Raw genomic sequence first — 18,426 nt, forward strand, 5'->3', positions numbered from 1 at the left:
TCACACTAGTGTTTATCCTGTTACCTCCATTTACAGGAAACACAGTGGTATTGTGGTATTCTCTGTGTCATATGTGTGAATATCAGTGGCTTTTAGTGACATTCCTGCATGCTGTATTAAAGTCCTATCCCATCAATGAATTGCCCATTAACAATGCCTTGTTAATTCTGTGAGCTTTTCTGTGAACTCTTTGCACCTTGAGCATTTCCATAACATTTTGCAGCCTGTGGTTTGTGGTGGTTTTAAAAAAGTTTAACTGGAGATTGTTGTACTTTAGCAGAATGCTGAAGCTGCTCCGGTAGTCAGGCTTTACATTATATAATATGGCAGCCAAGCCCGATAAGACACGTTTCCAATAAACAGCATTTGTCACTTTGTGAGTGCATGGGGTGTAGTTATGAGGCCTTTAAATAGAAAGTGAGAATTACCCCACAGTGGTGCTTCGCCAGGAGCCCTGGGGTCCATTAATAACCTGGTGTGCCACTGCATCTTTTATGCCTCTCCAAGTAGCCCTACTGTTTCTGATGTGTCTTCGTGAAATAGCCAGAAGCATTGCCTAATTAATGGACTTTCTCACTGCAGAATTAATTGCTTCCTACCATGCAGTCCCAGCCCTTTCAGACAGGGTTAAGGCTTCAGACTTTGATGGCCCTCACAAGAAGAGGCCGTCAAATCATGAGAGATTGCTGCCGAGACGTTGGAGACAGAAGCGGAGGAATGAATGAGGGAAAAGCAAGAGAGATGTTGAGGGTGTGTGGGAGTATGTGTTTATGTGTGTGTGTGTGTGTGTGTGTGTGTGTGTGTGTGTGTGTGTGTGGAATGGAAGGGGAGGGGTGTGAAAGGATGATTGAGACAAGCAATCAGTCCCACTGCAGGGAACAGAGGGCAGGCAGGGGGCTGTTGCCTGCGGTTACACTGCTAAGTGTGCTGGTCTCTCGCTTTTTCCCTTGCATGTGGATCAATAGATGAGTGGAGTGCGGCTAGGAGGTTCTGGCACACACTCTGACACGCCTTCTTAATCCACTGTGTGATAACCTGTGCCATGCCGATGTATACCGCACAGGAGACAAGAGAGGGGGGAGAATGCAAAATCAACCATACCACATGGGCTTTAGGGAAGACTGCGAGGGCTTTACTTTCATTAGCCCAAGGACTCAGATTGCTTGGTTGCCATGGTGACTGATTTTATGCATTTGTTCAAATAACATTAGCTCAACATTATGAGCAACTGTTATCTTTTTGTTTTGTGCTGTTAAATTATGTCTACTCAATGCATTGGCTGAAAAGATTTCCTTTGATAATAGTTCTTATAGAAACATTCAACAGAAGCCTCCCCCTCAAAAAAAAAAAAAAAAAAATTTACTCTGTATGTGCTGGCAGGATTTTTCCTTAGCCCTAAAATTAATCTGTCAGACAGCGAAGATTATCTTCCTATCTCTCTGTGCTCAAACATGGGAAATGTTTATGATGAGTAAACATTATCACGGATTTAATTAACAGATCCCACACTTGCATTGATCCATGGGAAATATCAATTGCACTGGTGTATTTAATTAGTCTATATCTTTGCCCTTTGTGTCACTAGGGTTGATAGAGCGCCATGCTCTGCAAATTAATCTTCATCAGCAAAAGACTTGAAACAAAAGCATGATTGGAATAAAGAAACTGAGAAACTAAATCTCCCTACTTAGTATTCCAACCCTACATATCCACAAATTATGTTATACATAGTTATTGTACAGTAGTTGGGATTGAGTACACAGTAGATGACCTTAACCTTTAGCTTGGGGAATAACATCAGTCATATAGTTTGTCTTTAATTAACACTGTAGATAAATAAACTGCAACATAGCATAATAATTTCTTCTTCAACACATAAAAAAGAAAAAATCGTTTCAGAGCAATTTGTTTTGAATATGAACACACCTTGCTTTTGAAATAACATTTTTAGCTGTATTTTACACACTTAAAGACTTTAATTTGCAGTGGACATTGATGGGACTGTGTGTAGTATTACTGTATTAATATTATTATAATTTATAATATAACATTAAGAGTGATCACATTTCATAAATCTAGTTTTATTAATACTGGCCCTATAATCCAGTGGTTTTGTTTATCTGAAGAACCCCTTCACAGACTCTACCCATCATATATTAATAAAAACAGGTGTATAGGTGTTACAGATTTTTTTGTCATTCAAGACAAAGTAATTTTGGAATTGTTGATGTTAAGGTTTTTTTTGTTTTGTTTTTTTTTTCCCAGAAGATTCGGTCAAATTTGTATTAGTGCTAGTACCACAAGGACTGAAAGAAGCCAGAAATTTCAACCATTTATTCAGCACTTACAGTCATCCATTTCGACCTCTCTGCTCACTTGATAACTAGTGTTCATACACTCAAAATCAGAAGGTGATGTCCAGGCATTACAGCTGACTCAAGTTGGTGGAAAATATGCTGTTGGTTTATTGCAGCTGGTAGTTTATTGATTAGTATGAAATAAATGTACCAAAGATCAGCCTCACACCAGTCTGTAATGCTACTGGTGTTTTTATTTTCCTCCAAAACCCCCATTATTTAGGTAAAACAAATCAACAAACAAATCATGATTTCCATTTTTTAAACTAGCTGAACTACTCCATAGTCTTTCCACGTACCCCCCGGCTACTGCAGAAGTTCCCCCAGGGGTACAAGTACCTCTGGTTGGGAATCACTACACAGATCTGTCAGCAGTCAATACGTCCATGCAGCAACTGTGGATCAAGGATCGATTTGATATTCCGATTTTACTAGGCGCCAGAAATAGAAGTCAGTTGTATCTCCAGTTGTATGAATATGAGCACTGCTCTGTGATGGACTTTCACTGCCCAAAAGGCAGCTGCACTTAGAGAACCATGATTATACTAATTGAAGTAATACATCCACATAGGTTTTATGTCATATGTTCATGTACTGCTCCTTGACAAACTGCCCAGATGAATTTATGGTCAAGCCAAACTGATGGTGTTTGACCTTTGACAGTGAAATGACAGCTACATCTCTGACACCTGGACCTTTGTTGAAACACTGTTATTCTCTTCTTCTTTTGTATCTATTTATGTTTTCAGGGGTTTTTATTAAGAATTTGCTACAGTCCATGTGCTGTTGTAGATAGTAGCACATTAGTGGCAGAAAAAAAAACCTCATTTGGAATAAGTTTTACAGTACACTGCATGTGGGATCCATATTCAAAGCTTTCACATTTAACTAATTGACCACCTGCATGCAAAATAACTAGTTCATTGTATTAGTTGTAATATATAACTATGGTTTTGATTTTTATTATATCGGACTGCTGACATTAGTGGCTTTGCTGCAGTTTGCTGCCTGTGTCGACACACTTCCGCAATTTGACACTAATTGGTATATACTGGAAACCACAGTAAGTCGCATGTCCCAGGCCCCTACTTGTAATTACCATTAGGAGGTTGACATGAATGTTTTTTTTTTTTCCCAGTCGGTAAGTGCTATTTATGGTAAATCCAACATGATGTGAATTTGATATGAGGCATAATTCAAAAGGCGATGTTACGGGGGAAACATAGAATACATGGAACAAAATGTATGAAACAGTTTTTTTTGATTATATCTTCATTTTATACAGTCATTATACTACATTATCAAAATTATAGATTGATTTTGTGAGAGATTTAAATAGCGGTTAGTGTTTGATGTACATATATTATATATTTGACAAATGTTATTCTCAAACTAAGTGATCAGTGTTAAGTCATTCAACATCTGCTCTACATCATCAACATACTGTGTCTATTTTAAATTTAGCTCCTTGCTGTGTAAAAAGGGACAGTTGCCTTCATGTAAGTTATTTAGCCTTTGTTTAACAGTTAGTTTATGTTGTTGTACTTTTGTCTGAGCCAGTGATAAGACAAATCATAGTTATGTAGATTTCCATGTCTCTTTAATGTCTTTATCTGACAACCATTCAGAGGACGGCGTTGTTTGTTCTTCAGTTAAACGTGACAGCGATGTCACTTTGTCATCCGATGCCGCTTCGGTCCACACTTGCGTGCCGTTATTATGGCAAACATGGTTCTGAAGAAATCTTACTCCTAGTCTAGTTGAACTCTTGATCCTTGTTTCTATCTGAGCGTTGGTTACTAACCTTTAGGGTTAGCTATGGATATTTTTGATTCTGTACAGAAGAACTGGCTGACTGCCAAACTCGCCAGAGAGAGAAAAGGTAATTCTATGTAGTATGCTCTCTCTCTCTCAGAGATATAATACATTATACTTCTGATTGTATTATTTGATTTCATTATTTCAAAATCTGACAATGATGTATTTGTATGTTTATTGAGTGATCAAGCAATTCTCCACTGCAATGTACTCAGGTAGTAGTTTACATGTAGTGGCTACTAAACATACTCAATATAAAGTAAGTTATTTTTATGTTTATTTCCTATAATTTTAGTCTACATAACAAAAAATCTGACATTACTTTAAAAGTAATGTACCCACAGATAAATAACTTCTGAACTAAAGGATAACAGCTCTTGATTGTTATGTTTTCCTGTGTTTAGAGGTTCAACTGATGAAAATTAATGTGTATATGATAAAGTGTAGCTGTGTGTGTGTGTGTGTGTGTGTGTGTGTGTGAGAGAGAGAGAGAGTGCGCGTGTTGAGGTGAGTGGCCTGCGTGTCCCTATTTAATGCCGTTTTCAATTTAGGTCTGTGCTTATCATTTGTTCACTGTTATTCATCATCATTACTACATGGCAAAGACTGAAGGTTAAGGATAATTTGCGCTCTCTCACAACCGCTTTCTCTCTCTGTCCGTTTCTGTGTATCACAGTCTCTCTCTCTCTCTCTTTCTATCTTTCTGTGTATCTATCTCTCTCTTAAATCGGTAACCAGATCCATTTTTTACTGACAGACGAATTAAGTAAGAGAAGTCAGCATACACAAATGGAGCATTATTTATGCTAATGTAATAATTAGCTGAAGAAAGTTGATAATTAACTCAGAGGTCAAGGAAATCACTGGACCTGCTGCCCCACCTGCAGCAATCTGCCTTCAATTGAAGTCTTTCAATAAGTGACCTCACGCAGAGGCAGAGGCTCAGTCACGGATAGTCAGCCCAGAGGCCAACTCCGCCCCTAAAAAAAATGAATTATTAAAGAACACTTGAGATGACTGTAAATATAAATGATTAAATGATTTAAAACTCATAATTATCTATCCCATTCTTCACAGTAACCTTGCTTATAGCAGAGCTGATTTTTCACTATGTTATGAGAGAGATGAAGTACTTAAATTGTGCAAGATCTTGGTGTGGACTGTTTGTCTTGAATGCCTCTTCAATGAATGTACTGTGTAAATGTAAATCAACACTTTGTTATGGCTTTAAAAAATAATTTGACATACATAATTTGCTCTTTAATTTCAGTATGATCAAAGTGATTGAAAGAAATGAAAAGTCACAACACAAAACAAAAAAATCGATAAGAATCTTGATTCTTATCTCCTACGATTCTGAATCCATTCACAAATGTCAAAAATTGATTTTCTAAATATTAGTTAATAATGTGATGTTGTCGGAATGAAAAAAGTGGTGACGCACCCAGACAGTCTACAGCATGCACACACTAGTTATCTTCTTCAAAAAAGGCAGCGGTTGCAAGCATTTTCAAACTGATTAGAATTTGGTGGTCAGAGGTCAAAGGTCAAGGTCACTGTGACCTCACAAAACACGTTTTTGGCCATAACTCAAGAATTCATCCGCTAATTATGACAATGTTTCACACAAATGTCTAACAGGATAAAATGAAGTGATGACATTTTATATTCAAAAGGTCAATAGTCAACTTCACTGTGACATCATAATGTTCTACAAAAACACTTTTCTGGACACTATTCAGGGTCATAACTCAGGAACAGATGAGGAGATTCTGACCATATTTCACATTTGGCCTGATACTGAATTGGTGACGCTAATCTTCGGCGCCCACTTTGAACCTGTGGTGATTGTATAGATCTTCTGTGCTGCCTGGTTAAAGATGTGTGTGAAGTAGAGTTTTAGGATTTGTAGCTTCTTTGCAGCAACATCCATATCTGAAGCTTTGTCTCCTGTCATGGCTACAACTTTATCTTCTATCAGAATCAGCTTTATTGGCCAAGTATGTGAACATATACAAGAAAAACACACTTAATACCTTTTATCAAATTCCTTCAATGTCACTACAAATATTATATCAACTGCAACTTGACTGGTTGGTGGACTGCGAGGCGGTATTTCTAGTTTGATAATTACCTTTGTGAGACAAACGTGAAGTACTGTATATTGTGAAAACTCCACAATATTTGCCACCACCCAGAGACTAACGTTAGCGGAGCGGAGCAGCAAACTCAAGCAGTAACAAACAAGACTGGCTGACAAACACACACTGCAGCATTAAACAACTTAAACCGTCTCTGAGGTGAGGAAAGGACCCTGACGCTCAGCCTGTTTCACCTCAACAACCTTACGCCTGCTCAGCGTATCGGACGGCGATGGCTTTCCCACGGAGGCTGCTCCCCACTTCTGGAGATATAGATTAGATTAGATTCAACTTTGTTATTGTTGCACAGTAGCACAAGTACTGAGATAACGAAATGCAGTTTAGCATCTAACCAGAAGTGCAAAAGAAGCAGTAAAGTGCAGTGCGGTGTAATGTACATATGTATAATATATAAATAGAATAAACAGTAAGGGTAAATATAAACAGCTCAAGCTATGATAGGAATATGATGTAAACTTGTAGATCTATCACTGTGGTGCAGAGTTCAGCAAGGTAACAGCTGAGGGGAAGAGGCTGTTCCTGAACCTGCTGGTCCTGGAACAGAAATTCCTGTAGCGCTAGGTGTCCCTGGCAATGCTGCGCACCCTCTGTTAAAGGCATACTATGAAGGATTTTCCTAAAAAAACAATGTAGGCTCATACAAAAATAATCCCTCTCTTTCATCACTTATGACCCACTAGAAGTGTGTGGTGGTTTATGTATCTACAGAGACCCTGCCCTCTGCCTGTATTTTCTTATTATTTTGCTGTGTTCGAGACAGGGTGTCCACGTTTGGGCAGTGGGTGTGTAGACCCCAGCCAATAACAGTGCAGGGTGTGAGGCTGGACTCTATAAAAATGTAGCAACCAGGTTACATCGCTGTCTCTCTCCTCTGTTCTCTGTCTGTGTCATGGATGTATAAAGAGTCCAGGTCTGTGTCTGTTCGACCGACGGCGGGGCTGAGCTCCCCGCACATAAACGCAGAGCAGAGAGGCCGCAGCCAACAGGGTTGTGTGGAGGTGTGGGCGTGTTTATTTGTGCTTTAGAATGTAACTGCTGTGAAACAATCAGAAAAAAATAACGTTTTGTTTATCTGATTCACTGCTTTGTTCTCGCTACCGCCGCTCTCTCTTTCTCTCTCGCTCGTGCTCTCAGCTCGCTCTGGTGTGATTGAGCCGGGAAGGAGGGGCCAACTTCGGATGTTGTGTTTACAAACAGCAACTAACAAATCCCACATAGTACGCTTTTAACGTTAATAATAACACAGTGGAGCACTCTGCCTCCCCCTCATTTTGTTATTCTCATACAGGCAGGAGACTGTAAGATGCTTTCAAATTAATTTATTCATTGATTAATGAGGTTAACTTTTTGAAATAAAAAGGCTGCGGACCATTTATTTTAATTGCCAGTTATGTTTCATATTGTATTTCAGAGGACTAAGGACACCAGTGAATGGTTTGGCACACAGTATACTGGAGCAAGAGACTGAAAATAGAGCCCCCTTTTCATTCAATCGAGAACTGATTCTGCATCAAATCGAACACCCATAACCGAATTGAATAGTGAGATTCCCAAAGATTCACATTCCTAACACTCACCCAGTGTTGTTCATTCCTGTCCTTGATCATTCTTGTTATTTCTCGCTCAGTATAAACATGTTTTGTCATTTATTCATATGTACTCCAGCTTTGAATGTGGCAAGGATTTTGCTCCTCTGTGATCCCCTGCTTGCAAACTGTCAAATCAGGAGAGTGATGTTATATTAATCTCAGTTCAGTCATTTCATTAGCGAGTTAAAAGAGAAAAGTACACATTTTTAAATATAAAATATTAGATTACCGAAAACATATATTTTTTCATTGTTGTTATAAGCATTCATATTAATCCAAACACCAGTGATGTCACGTATCTGTGTGGCAAAAACAGATAAATGCAAATTAACAACCACTGGTGCTGTCTGTCAGTGCAAGCTAATCTAACTGGCCTTTACGTGCACTACTTACCAATCTACCACAAAAAGAGTGAGAAAACAATGCTCTTATTAAATTAACTCTGCTATTTACTTTTAAAACTACTGTAAATGACTTTAATGCATCTGTGATCATGCCTTAAAGGCAAATTATAGGTAAAGTGTAGCTTTTTCCAAAGTAACCTATGCAAACAAACCAGCAAGCAAATTTTAGCAAGCTGTTAAATTTCATGCACAATTTAGTTTCTGTAAATTGAAATTGATGATTACAAAATTACATAATGAGAGTACTTTGGCAGATTTGCCCAGCACCTTGTCAAGGGTGCACCTGTAGCTCAGAGCTATGAGCGCTGAGATGGCACACACACCAGGCAAATCCATTATTATAACTCGAATACTGCAGTTGCATTTTTCCTGCTGGGACTAACTCACTGTTGATTAAGTACAGGTTTAATCACTGTTGAGGCCCTGTGTTGGCAGTACCTGGCCTTGCCTCCTACAGCAGGGAATAAACCTCTGGCTGATTATAACTTTTGCATGCTAATAACACCATTCATATTACATATCGGAGGTAGGGCAATGTCTTTCTGATTATTTTGCGTGGTTTCGACATAGCTCGGAGGATAATTTTACAGCTTGGCTCAACTGTGGGGGTGACATGTATGCTGTCAATAAGTACAACAACAAAACAAGTTGGTAAAGTACAACAACATCAAGTCGATACCACCTCGGTGAGAAGGAAAATAATACTTTTTTTTCTTTTTATTTTCAGGAGAGGAGAATTCACCAGGCTGGTTATGTGGAGAGGATGAAGGGAAGACCATGGCCCCATTTTGGTATCCGCTGCTTGCCTCTCACATGCCTGTCTTCGCTACAAAGTCACCAGAGAGAAAGGTGAGTCCACCGCTGCCAAAACAAGGCAAAAAATCTCTTCTTAAAGAGAGGACGGTTACCATATGTTCTGAAGTTTAAAACTGTTTAAATCCGATTAAACACAGTAAGTGCATATTTTAAAAGAAAGAAAATTGAATTTCATAGTCTTTTCATATCTGCATGTCATGTGTGTTAATAACATCAGTGTAGCACTTACAAAGCACACACTTCTTTGTTTATCTAGGAGCTCGGGGGCACACAGGGGAAATAAATAAATGATAAAAATGAATACATTAAAAAAAAAATACACTGATTTGTGCAGATTGCAGAGGCAGAAACACCCTCCATGTTTTCAGGGAATTATGTTTCCACCTGCTCATACCAACTTATTGGCAAAGACCACACTCACAAAGTCCTGCTTATTTTACACACACCATGGATAACTTCATTAATTGTTTAAAGCTACCAACATGACAGCGAGATTTAATGGTAATAAAACTTGTGCACTTTTCTAAACACTAACTAGAACATTTTAAAACTAGAAAATCTGTTTATTTTTTAAAGATATATGGATTTTTTCCCCCCTGTTGGATAAATAAGGACTGTCTTATGTTGACTAGAGATTGAATAAATAAATGAGGCTTTTCAAATATACTGAAGAGGAGCAGGAAGGTACCAATAAACATCAAAATGATGTTATCATACCACTGATAACATATTTTGGCTGATGCACATTAATAGTTGGGGCGTTTTGTGTTTGTGTCGATGAACTCTTTTGCTCTGTCTCAGACACCCGAGCGTCTCTCACCTCTTAGCCTCTCCTCACCTGTTGCTGCTTTTAAGGGGTTGAGAGGTGCTCTTATGATAGACCATTACTGAAGCTCAGCCAGCTCCACCTGCTTATTCTGGGTTTCTCCTATTAATAATATATTAAGTTGCAATGAGCTGTGCCTGGTTTTAGTCGATGCCTGCGGTCATCAAAATGATCAAAAATGTACTGGTCAAGCCCGTGTGTGTTTGCACCTGGAGATTTAGCTTGCATTTGTGTTTTCGCCCTATTACAGAAAAATAAAGCAGCATTACTCATTAATTTGCAGTATTACCTATGATAGTCTAATACAACCACATTTAATAAGGGGATGGCTCCCTTGGTATAAAGGGAATGGCAAAATATTTGATGGTTGACAAATTTATAACTTCTGCACAACAACGTCTGGACTTGGATAAAAAAAAACAACAACTTTATCACAATCACAATTTACATTTACAATATAACAAATGATATTCAAAACCAAACCAAATACTTCCACTTAAGTTTATACATATAAACTAAAATGAATATATAAAAATATGACATGAAAAAGCCTCCCTATGGATGAAGCACATACTGTAAGAAGGAATTATTATGTACCTCATTTGGATGCACAAAATAATACTAAAGCTGATCATGACTAATGAAATATTTAAGAATAAACAATGGAATGGATGGCATCGATTGTGCTTTAGCTGCAAAGATTTTTATGTGTTTAATGTTTCTAAACTGGCAGTGTTTATACTTAGGAAGAAAAAGGCCTCCATTACAATCAATCTGTCAAAGCAGTTTGACTTTCACTGATGCTAACTTCTCCTCTTAAGTAGCCATTAGCCCATAGTGGCCATGCAATCTTTATTTTAATAATGGTTTTGTCGAAAGAGATCTTAGTGCCATTTAACACAGTCATTTTCCATTGAATGTAATCAAAGTGCACTTGCCTTGCCCTAGCAGATAAAAATACATTGTCTCGGAGATGAGCTCACTCAAAAATACCTAGACTATTGGAATTACAAGGTGACATGAGAGCATCTCCTCAAGATGCTGAAGAATTTCAATCAATACAAGCTGTTAAGACCTAGAAGCCTCCAACAGATCAAATGGTCAGCACAGGTGAAAGATAGACTAAAAGGGTGTTAGAAGTCAGTGGAAATGGTATGAAATCAATTTGCAGGGACTGAAAGATGATATTTCCAACCACATTTTCAATTGCAATAATGTGGTTACGGGTCTTACTGAGCAAGGTGGGTGGTTGGGGGGAGCCAAATTACCTTGGCCACCAGGGGAGGATGTTATAAAGTGATCATGCAATTATCTTAATGGCTGTGGGACACCCAAGCATAAATCAATGTTCCAACATTAGATTAAGACCTATACGCCAACCCATAGTCTGCTAGCCATGCGGACGAGAGAGGAAGGTTAGGTGAAACTGCAGCCGAAAGTGCAGAAAGTATAGCTCTGACATGGTAGCGGGGGATTTCCCAAAAGATTTCGCAGACGTTCCAGAGTATTCTGCAAAAGTGTGTTACATCTGGCTGGAAGTGGAGCCAAGTCAATTAATATGTTTTGAGCCAGTGGGACCCCCTGAGTCTCTGAGGATCTGCTCATATTCTCCACTTCCTGCACAAACAAATGAAGCACCTGATCACACCAGTAAAGGGCATAGTGTCCATGTCAGTCACATATGTGGTTTACCATGAAATTATTTCACATGGCTTTATTTTTTTTCTGAGATGCATTCAATTCAGCATGTATGTAGGGCTGTAATGTCAAACATGTATGCTTGCACTGCTGAGTATGCAAGTATATGTGCATGTATGTTTCTCTTTTCGACTATATACTGTAGCTATGCACTTTTACACATCACAAGAATGAGTATGTGATAAGAATGGAGGCCTAGGTATCAGAAAGCTGAAGAGGTAAGCAGTAGTATTTCTTTCCCTTTTTTGACTAAAGAGAAGGTAGCATTAAATGGAGTGACTTTAAGTCCTTCATGCAGAGCAGACTGTGATTAGGGGCTTAACTCAGCAGCAGCCCCCCTCTCTGTCTCCATCTGTGCCTCAGCCACTGCCTCTGGGACACACACGCCTCTCTGTGCCAAAGCTCCGCAGCATCTCTTTCTCCAGCTCTTGCAGCTTCTCTTGGCAGTCTGAGTTACAGTGAGTAGAAAGGATGAAGAAAAGGAGGCAAAAAAAAGAAATCCCAGATTAAAAGAGATGTGGCCGAAGGGGCCGAAGCCATTTCCTACAGAAAATAAAGTTCTAAAGCAGCGTAGCATGAACAACACGCACAGGTCACCTAAGGGAGCTCAACCCACTGCTGGCTGTGTGCTGCTCAGCACACCCTGGTCCACACGGTGGGAGCTGGAGAGGGCTACTGGGTGAACTCGTTAGGCACCGGAGATAAACCTTATCACAAGTCTGCTGAGTGAGAACAGCGGGGGCAGACTGACTCCTCTCAATTTATCTCTTTCATTTTCTCCCTGTCTCTCTCGCCCTCTCTCTCTCTCTCTCTCACACACACACACACACACACACTTACACACACCTAGAGAATCAGACGTTATCGTGGCTAATAGACAAACCACATTCTGATGGGTCCTTGTTGTTTAAAGAGTCAGTGCACGCTCTGTTTCGCTGCCCTCTCTGCCATTTTGAAAGATGATACAGAGCAGGTTTGGCAGTTGGCCCAAAGGGAGGGTGTGAGGTGTTTGGGTTAAGGGATTAAGAGGAGATAGTGTAGCAGAAAGGGTAACAGCTGAACCAGTTTTCTATATAGGAGAACCAGCTGTTAAATGGAACAATTAATATAATTTTCTGAACAACTATTAAGTTGATGTCAATTTTAACAGGATTGATGCCTTTAGAAATGACAGATAAATAGATTACATTTGAATGGGCTGTTCTACAGAACTGTGAGATCACATTTTGTCATTGCTATTATTTGTAAGTCATTTGCCAAACATTAGTGGCTCCTGCTTCCCAAAATGTGAATATTTACTGATTTTTTTCTTTCTTATGCCATGTAAATAGAATACTTTTGGGTTATGAACTACAAACTGTCACTGTATCCTGTTCAACGGTTTTTTAAAAACCTCAACAGATGCCTTTTGTTGGCATCAATTGTAATATTTGTTTGTATTTAGTATCTGGAACTTAGACTGGATGACAACAACCGTTCCCTTTCGCTTCCCCGTTTGACTATATGAACCTTTCATCAGCCGTTTCTTTCAGTTCTGTCCAGCAAGCTATGTTAGCCTGAAGCATGGAGGCCAATAATGGATGCATTTATGAAGCCCAATAATCTGACAGCTCGGCAATCTGTATAACAAGTGGCATACGATGGCGTCACACAGTGCATTGGGAACTGAATGGCTTAAATTATGTGCCTGTCTCTATCTAGGACACATATATTTCCTTGTGCACTGTATTTCTGTACAAATGCTCTTTCAGCAAAGCTCTGAAGAAGATCGATGCCTGGTTTCTCCTGATCTAACCGTTTTCAAAGTGGTCCATGTGCATTCTGTGTGTGCACTATTTTACGGTGAGGGGACAGGAATCCCTTGGCCGCATAATGATCCTCAAACTCCTCATATATCCTCCAGTAGGAAAGCACCTCTTCCTCTGCAACTCTAAAAGGTTCTTAAAGATCCAAAGCTACAAAGACTTTCGAAATAGTAAAGGGACATGTTTCCAGACTCCGTTTATGAGGCATTAGGCTAGGACAGGGCTGAGGATGGCTGCTATGCCAGAGCTCTTATAATACCTTGGGGGATTTCATCATGTATGCTTTGAAGTGCGGAATGACAAACTGGAAAAGGGTTTGGGCTGCATCAGGGTTAGCTTCCTTTCTCTTTTTCTGAGAGGATTAGCTTCTGTGTCTCAGCTCAGAAAACCGCAAAGCCTGCTCACATCTCACCCCTAATACACTTCACTAGTTTACATAGATCACACATTTTGTGATTTTTGGATGGAGCGTGATTCAGTCTGGAAATCCATTAAACATGTTATAGGTGATTTCTGTCATTGTCATTTGTGCAATCACACTGTACCAGGTCACGGGGGTCTGTACTTGTTTACTAGACTAGCTGGTGCTTTCGGGGCATGTTGTGCATGTCCCTCTTACTCGCTGTGTCATCCATCTTCCCTGTTGATGGAACGATAAGAGAGCAGCACTGTGCATTCAGCTAGCCACATGAAAGTGACTGCATGTACAGAAAATGAGCTTGTTGAGCGGCAAATACACTGTTCATGGCTATGTTTATAGCATTGTCTGGCGAATGACTGATTTACGGACATAATGACTCAAAGCTCTTAGAGCCAAGATGAAGGAATGGGTTCAATGGTGTATCAACCCCAGATGAGATACTATGTTATGAAATATGGATTAAAAAGGAGAAGGACAGTGTGAAAAGGTGGCCTTTCCCTGATGCAATGCCTCTCTGATGATTAATTTCCTCTCCCCCCTCGAGCCTGTTTTTATTATAATTTTTTTTAAGGTAAAGTCATCAAGTTGACACCTTATGCAATGCTTCTCCCTCTGTTTTTTCTTGAAGGTCGTTTGCTACCTTTCAGAGTAGAGGATATCAGCCACCTCTCTTATTTGTCGAGAACAGACACCACAACGTGGATTAAAATCTAACCACAGATCCACCAGAGTGTAACAGCTCCCTTTCTAACTGTAGTAATATCCTCCTGGTAAACAGAAAAATACAAACAACACGATCTGCAAGTGCTTGAGACTCGTTGGAGAGCACATACCATTCTTTCTTGGAACTCAGTTTTCTTTTTCTCTGTGTATTGCTTCTTAGAAATGTATAATAATCTAGAGCATGTAGGCATTTTTTTCAGGGTCAAATGAATTGTGAAAATGACCAACAATTCTGACTGTACTGTGCTCTATACCTCCTTTTAGGTTGTTTTAGCTGCATCATCATTTCTACATGATTTTAAATCTCTCACTGTATGTCAGCAGTGGCTACCCACCAGTTTCTTAATTTAGGGGACTTGCTAAGATGTGTTTTCTACTTCTAATTCAAACCCACAAAGCAATGTGTATTCATGAACCAAACATGAATTTCTGCATGATGTTTGATTTGTATTTCTGAGTTTTTTTTTTGAGACTGCATTTTCATTCCACTAGATACTCACCAAGTATCATGCTGATGTTGTCAGGGCATGAAGCAGAACCTAATGTGACATCTACTCCTAAAATCAACAGGTGCTGACTGCAGTATTAAATGCAAAGATACTCCCATATTTCCAAGTTTGTTAAAATAGTTCTGAAGGTTTTTTAGCAAGGATCACTCTGATCTTTGAGAGAAATATATTTACTATGAAATTCAGAATAACATCTGCTGATCAATTTTATTTAATGATCTATGTGTGTTAAAATGCACTGAAAAGCACATTTACAGAAAAGTAAAGTAAATTTTGTAGCCACTCTTCGATGAAGAAGCTCCCGTAAAAAACGGACCACAGTTCTCTTCACAAAAACAGATCACTGCTGCTCATCCTCTAAGTTCAAAGGGGGCAGATAAGCTTTTGGCATGCAGAATATGAGAATACAGAAGAAAGTGTCAATCTAATTTCTCTGTGTGAAGCCAGATCACAGCAGACTTGTCGCTGAAGCTGATATGGCTTGGCCCTTCTGGTCAGCGTGGCTCGGCTCAGGAAAACCCAAATCCAAACACACCAAACGTGTCACTGTCACAAATACAGGGGGCAGTGACAGCGCACAAGCTCTGACTGCTTAACACTCCCGATCAAAGAGGACCTCTCATTGAGGTCAGAGCAGAAGTCAAACTTTGGCATTCACAGAGAACAACTCTGACGGAGTTGTGACAGTTCCCAACATCTTGGCTAATGCACCAGGAGTGTGCAGAGGTCAGACTTTCTTCTTTGTAGATCTAGATCTCTCTGCCAGGGCTAAGCAGCATCAGCAGTCAAGTTTATTGAACTTAAGTAATGGTTAGAAGATACTTTCAAGCTAAAAGCAGCAAGTGCAAGCTGTACTGCCTCCCTTTACAATAACTTTACGTCCTATTTAACAGCAAACAAAGTTGCAAGAACCACAGAAGCAGAAATGAAACTGTGGTGGGTGGGTGCTCTTGCCATAAATCTTGACTGACAGGTTCAAATTTACCAACAGGAGATGGCTCTGAAGGTGTGATTTTCAGAAATGTAGTGAGCACCTGTGAAATAAATGAAGAAGACTAGAAAATTCACATAGAGATGCAAAGTGTTCAAAGCTTACTAGAATTTTCAAATTGTCCAGATTAATTTTTTACCATACCAAATGTTCTGATGAAAGGAGGTTTTTATAGTAGGTGATTTTACTAACAACATGAGAGCATAGATGAGTTATATTATGAATGGCTGCCATGCTTGCCAACAGTGCAGCCTTACTGGTTTTGCTGCCAGGGTAGGTCGCAAAGTTGCTGCTGTGTGTGTGTTGAAAAGAACTGAGGAGTATTGAAATAAATAGTACAAATACCCAAGAGGCAGTGTTAGTGCCAGCATGCTAATATAGTCGTGCCATCATTACATCGGTCATTATCACAGCGGTCTACATCCTTCCATAGGCAAGTACAGAGGTTTCCGTGTCGGATCTTTGCAAAGACTTGAACTGTTCAGAGACCAGTAATCCTGATGCTGTGCTTATTGTTGCTGGAGACTTCAATCAGGTTAAGCTTAAGATGGTTATGCCTCACTTCCATCAACATATTGACTGCACCACAAGGGGAATAAACCTGTTGGTTCACTGCTGCACGCTATTCAAAAACAGCTACAGAGCAGAATCACTACCCATGCTCGGGAAGAGCGACCATGTGACCATCTCGTTGAGGTCAAAGTATGTAAACAAGCTATGATGCATGCCCCAATGACATGAAAGGTCAGGAAATGGTCAGGTCAATCAGAGGCTGCCCTACAGTCTGCACTACATGACACATTCTGGAGCATGTTCCGGGGCATCACCATCGACATCATCAATGACGTCAATGGATTCACTCAGTCTGTGGTGGATTTAAACTGTACCAACTGTACCCTTAACTACAATTAAATCATTCCACAACCAGAAACCATGGATCACCAGAACCATCCGGGATGCCATAAACACATGCACTGCAGCCTTAGGTCTGCAGCCTGGGAACATGGAAAATTATAAAGCAGCAGCCTACAATATAAGAAGAGCAGTAAAGGAAGCAAAAAGGGACTAACTACAATTCCAAGAGGGCAATTCCAGAAGCATGTGGCAAAGTCTAAGAACTATGACAGATTACAAGACCCCCCACCCCGGTGAAGTTCTGATGCGTCACTACCAAGTGAGCTAAACAACCTTTATGCTCGCCTTGAGGCCATCAGCTGCCATCAAGCAAAAACAGCTGAAGCAGAGGTTAATGGATGGGCAGGTACACTTCTCACACCTATCACCCTTTCTGAGCATGTGAACACAAAGACAACAGCAGGACCAGACGGTATCAGTGGGTGGGTCCTCAAACTATGTGCTAGCACTGGTGTTCACAATGATATTCAACCTGTCCCTGGCTCAGTCTGTCATACCCATGTGCTTCAAGAAGTACACCATCATCCCTGTGCCCAAGAAAACAAGATCAGCCTGCCTGAATGACTACCTCTGTCTACATGTATACCCAGCACACTGGACCCACTACAGTTTTCCTACTAATCAATGGAAGACGCCATAGCACATATCCTCCACACCACCTTATCTCACCTGGACAAGAAAGGGATCTATGTGAGATTACTGTGCATTGACTACAGTTCTGTGTTTAACACAATAATTCCCTACAGGCATCACAAAGCGCAAGGACCTGGGGTTGAACAACTCACTGTGCATGTGGATCCTTGGCAGGTGGTAAGGGTAGGTGGACACACCTCTTCTACCCTAATCCTTAACACTGGAGCATCCCAGGGGTGTGTTTTGAGCCCCATGCTGTACTCCCTGTACACACATGACTGTGTAGCCACTTTCGACTCCAACACCATCATCGACTTGGCTGATTCACTGTGATTGTACCTTATATGACGACATGTGACAAATAAACTTGGATGATTGATTGATTGAACAGGCTTTTAATTAATTTACTAAACAGCTGGAAGAGAGATTGTGAAAAGGACATGGGATTTTTAGTTTGCGGTTGTAATGACAGGAGGTTTACACAAGGTGTTTTTTGTAACTGTTGAGTTGGGCTTTCACAGTTAGTGTATACTAAAGAGATTAATTTACTGGATGTATGCATAGTTGTCTTATTATAATTTACATGGTAATTGCATCGTACACACTTTGCATTACATGCAAACTTACATGCTTTGTGTTGCTTGAACTGTTCACACTGTTATCACTGTACCACAACACATAATCCTGGTTTCTGAACTGATTTCCCTTTATTACTCTCCTTGTCAGTAGAGGGCAGTGTAGTGTCTGCATATATATCAA

General features: G+C 39.9%; 1 protein-coding gene across 4 annotated transcripts in view; it reads left to right on the forward strand.

Annotated features, from left to right (window-relative positions):
* arhgef10la (Rho guanine nucleotide exchange factor (GEF) 10-like a) overlaps positions 1–18,426 on the forward strand; it is a 125,148-nt gene that overhangs the window by 69,348 nt on the left and 37,374 nt on the right. For all 4 annotated transcript variants that reach the window (XM_044348925.1, XM_044348926.1, XM_044348927.1 and 1 more), the window contains one exon: positions 9,058–9,179. In XM_044348925.1, coding sequence (XP_044204860.1) covers positions 9,058–9,179 — 122 coding nt within the window. The remainder of the gene's footprint in view (positions 1–9,057; positions 9,180–18,426) is intronic.

This window comes from Thunnus albacares, chromosome 4, assembly GCF_914725855.1.
Source record: "Thunnus albacares chromosome 4, fThuAlb1.1, whole genome shotgun sequence".
Classification (NCBI taxonomy): domain Eukaryota; kingdom Metazoa; phylum Chordata; class Actinopteri; order Scombriformes; family Scombridae; genus Thunnus; species Thunnus albacares.